This window comes from Ursus arctos, unplaced genomic scaffold, assembly GCF_023065955.2.
Source record: "Ursus arctos isolate Adak ecotype North America unplaced genomic scaffold, UrsArc2.0 scaffold_22, whole genome shotgun sequence".
Classification (NCBI taxonomy): Eukaryota; Metazoa; Chordata; class Mammalia; order Carnivora; family Ursidae; genus Ursus; species Ursus arctos.
In genome coordinates this window covers 57,362,352-57,365,401 of record NW_026622897.1, presented here as the reverse complement: position 1 = coordinate 57,365,401, position 3,050 = coordinate 57,362,352, and the positions used below count along the sequence as shown (strand labels likewise).

The window sequence follows — 3,050 nt, the reverse complement described above, 5'->3', positions numbered from 1 at the left end:
TTTACTTAGATGTAAGGGTAAGGCTTGTGAATGTCTTGATCTGTTTGTTAATAGCTGGCCTTTGTCTTCATCTTCAAGAGACAATATCCAGAGTAAAAGTCAGACAGAAGTATTTCCAGTCCTAGATCCTCCTTTATTTAGCGAAGTTATATAATTGAATTCTTAAGGATTAAGTTTCTTAATCTGGAAAAACTGATCTGCTAACTTTCAAGGGTCCAGAGGCTTTAAAATTGAATATCTGAAAGTGTTTTGAAAGATACTTAAAAGGAAATATGAAAGGAATAAATTACACTTGCATATTTTTACCTGCAGAAGAAAACGTGACCGAATGCATTATTAGGTGGAGCTACTTTTCAAAGAAAGAGGAATATTGTATTATTCTCCAAGACATTTGAGAGAAGAGGTGATAAAATGAAGAGAAAATCAGTATCATCAGAAAAAAACAGAACAAAACAAAACTCTGAAGAGACAATTAAGAAAATTTCCTAAAAATTAAGTTGGTCATTATTCTTGGGTTTTGTGATGCTGGGAAACTCCAGAAATCTCCTTTTGTTTATGATTAGAAGGGAAGGGGAAAGTTTCCAGACAGTGCTTTGACTGGGTCCTCAGAAAATGAAACTCATGATGGGTTAACTATGGGGAGAAAGCTGAGATGGCAGGGAGTGAAACAGGAGCCAAAGTTTAAGGGCGAGAACACAAGACCCAAGATGTAGTCTCAGATTATTGTGTGTTTTTTTTTTTTTTTTCAGAAATCACTTTATAAGTGGATCTAAGTTCTGATCCCTTCACACTTAAACATCTTTTTCTGACCTCTGTATGTTGATCTGTATAATGCTGAATAATTACAGATAAGCTACCAGGTAACTGTTTCATTTTCTATGAGTTGAATCATTCTATTTAATGTTCCACATGCACAGCTCAATGGGAGAATGAATCATATTTGGAAAGGTATCTAAAATTTTAGCCACAGCTTGACATTTTAAACCATGTGGGCGATAAAGTTGTATTTGTGTGCTCACACGGGTGGGCTGACGTGTCAAAGGGAATTATTTTGTATTGCTTTAATTATAACAGAAGATGTCAGTCTGCAAAATTCGGATATTCACCACAGTGAATATCCTTACCTACTGAAAGGCAGTGTGAAGGGACACTTGGCAGGAAGTGAGGACCCTGTGCTCTGCTCCCAGATGACAGGAAGTGAGGACCCTGCGCTCTGCTCCCAGATGACAGGAAGTGAGGATCCTGTGCTCTGCTCCCAGATGACAGGAAGTGAGGACCCTGCACTCTGCTCCCAGATGAGTCACACTAACTACATGGGACCTAGAGTTCAGGTCTCAGGACGTATACTGAAGAGTTAGGACTAACCCTTTCCAGATCCACGTTTCAAATTCTGATTTTGTGACAAATTTTATTGTGTGGCTCCCAAGCCAGGCTCCCCACAAATGCAACATTTCCTTTAGTAATTCAAACTAACCTTTGTTTAAGGGCTCCTTATCTATGACCTCAGGGAAATGCCTCCGCAAATCACAAGGCCATGGCTGTCAGGGAAACACTTTGGGGAGTCAGCGAAAGGTCTTGGCTCCTAGAGAAGGGTCTGATGAAGCAACTCCTTTGATTCCAGGGCCTGTGTTCTGCCTGGAGTTGTGCCCACCATGTCAGATTCCAACCACACCGGTACCTTCTTCTTCCTAGCAGGCCTCCCAGGCCTTGAGGCTGTGCACAAATGGCTCTCCATCCCTCTGTGTGCCATGTATGTGGCCTCTCTGGCGGGGAACAGCCTGATCCTGTGGGTGGTGAAGTCAGAGCCCTCCCTGCAGCAGCCCATGTACTACTTCCTGTCGATGCTGGCGGTGACCGACCTGGGCCTGTCTGCCTCCACCTTGCCCACCGTGCTCCCCATCTACATTCTGGGTCTCAGGCAGGTGTCGCTGGACGTGTGCCTGGTCCAGCTCTTCTTCATCCACACCTTCTCCATCATGGAGTCCTCCGTGCTGCTGACCATGGCCTTGGACCGTTTTGTGGCCATCAGCAACCCCCTGCGCTATGGCACCATCCTCACGAGCCCCCGTGTGGCCAGCTTGGGCTTGGCCAGCGTGGTGCGCAGCATCGGGCTCCACATCCCAGCCCCCGTCATGCTGAAGAGGCTGCCTTACTGCCGGAAGCGCCTGCTTTCCCACTCCTACTGCCTGCACCCGGATGTCATGAAGCTGGCCTGTGCAGACACCCACATCAACAGTGCCTATGGTCTCTTTGTAGTGCTCTCCACACTGGGGTTGGACTCCGTGCTCATTGTTCTCTCCTACGCGCTGATCCTTCACACAGTGCTGTCCGTTGCCTCCAAGGCTGAGCGCCTCAAAGCCCTCAACACGTGTGTCTCCCACATCTGTGCCGTGCTGCTCTTCTACACGCCTATGATCGGCCTGTCCATGCTCCACAGATCCGGGAGGCGGGCTTCCCCTTCCAGCGCAGGGCTGCTCTCCTATCTTCACTTTCTCATACCTCCAGCGCTCAACCCGGTGGTGTACACCATTAAGACCAAGCAGATGCGGCTGAGGATGCTCCGCTTCCTCCGGTTGCGTGGGGCTGGCATCAGAGACGCTTAGGCTCAGTCGGTCTTTGGTAGAGAGAGAAAGGACATGAGAGACTTTGGTCATAGGTGTTTAACGAGCCATTTCACAGAAAGACCCATAGTGAGAAGCATGTAACAAGGAGACAGCATCTCATCATATGAAGTTCTCACTCATGGGAAGAAATAACCACATTCTCATTTATTTCTCATTATGCAATTTCACTGAATACTTACCCTGTTAAATATACTATGACTGACCCTATAAATAGAAATAGAACTAAGACGTAGCCTCCGTTTTAGAGGAAAGGCTCATAATATTTAAGGCTCATGAAGGGGACTGCGGATCTAAATGGAAAAGGAACCTGAAAGAATAACTTAGAGACCTTACAAATGTATAAAAATGCCCATAGTGCTTTGCCTCAGAGTTTAGGAAAAATAATTTTTGGCAAGTAGGGTGATGGCTATACTTAGAATTCAGTGA

General features: G+C 45.8%; 1 protein-coding gene across 1 annotated transcript; it reads left to right on the top strand.

The window, feature by feature from the left end:
* Positions 1-1,652: 1,652 nt before the first annotated feature.
* On the top strand, positions 1,653-2,603 carry LOC113269482 (olfactory receptor 51G2-like). The gene has a single exon (XM_026518361.4). The coding sequence runs from the start codon at positions 1,653-1,655 to the stop codon at positions 2,601-2,603; it is 951 nt and encodes a 316-aa protein (XP_026374146.3).
* Positions 2,604-3,050: the final 447 nt, after the last annotated feature.

Coding starts and splice junctions, on each gene's coding strand:
- LOC113269482 (XM_026518361.4), top strand. CDS start 1,653: ATGTCAGATTCCAACCACACCGGTACCTTCTTCTTCCTAGCAGGCCTC.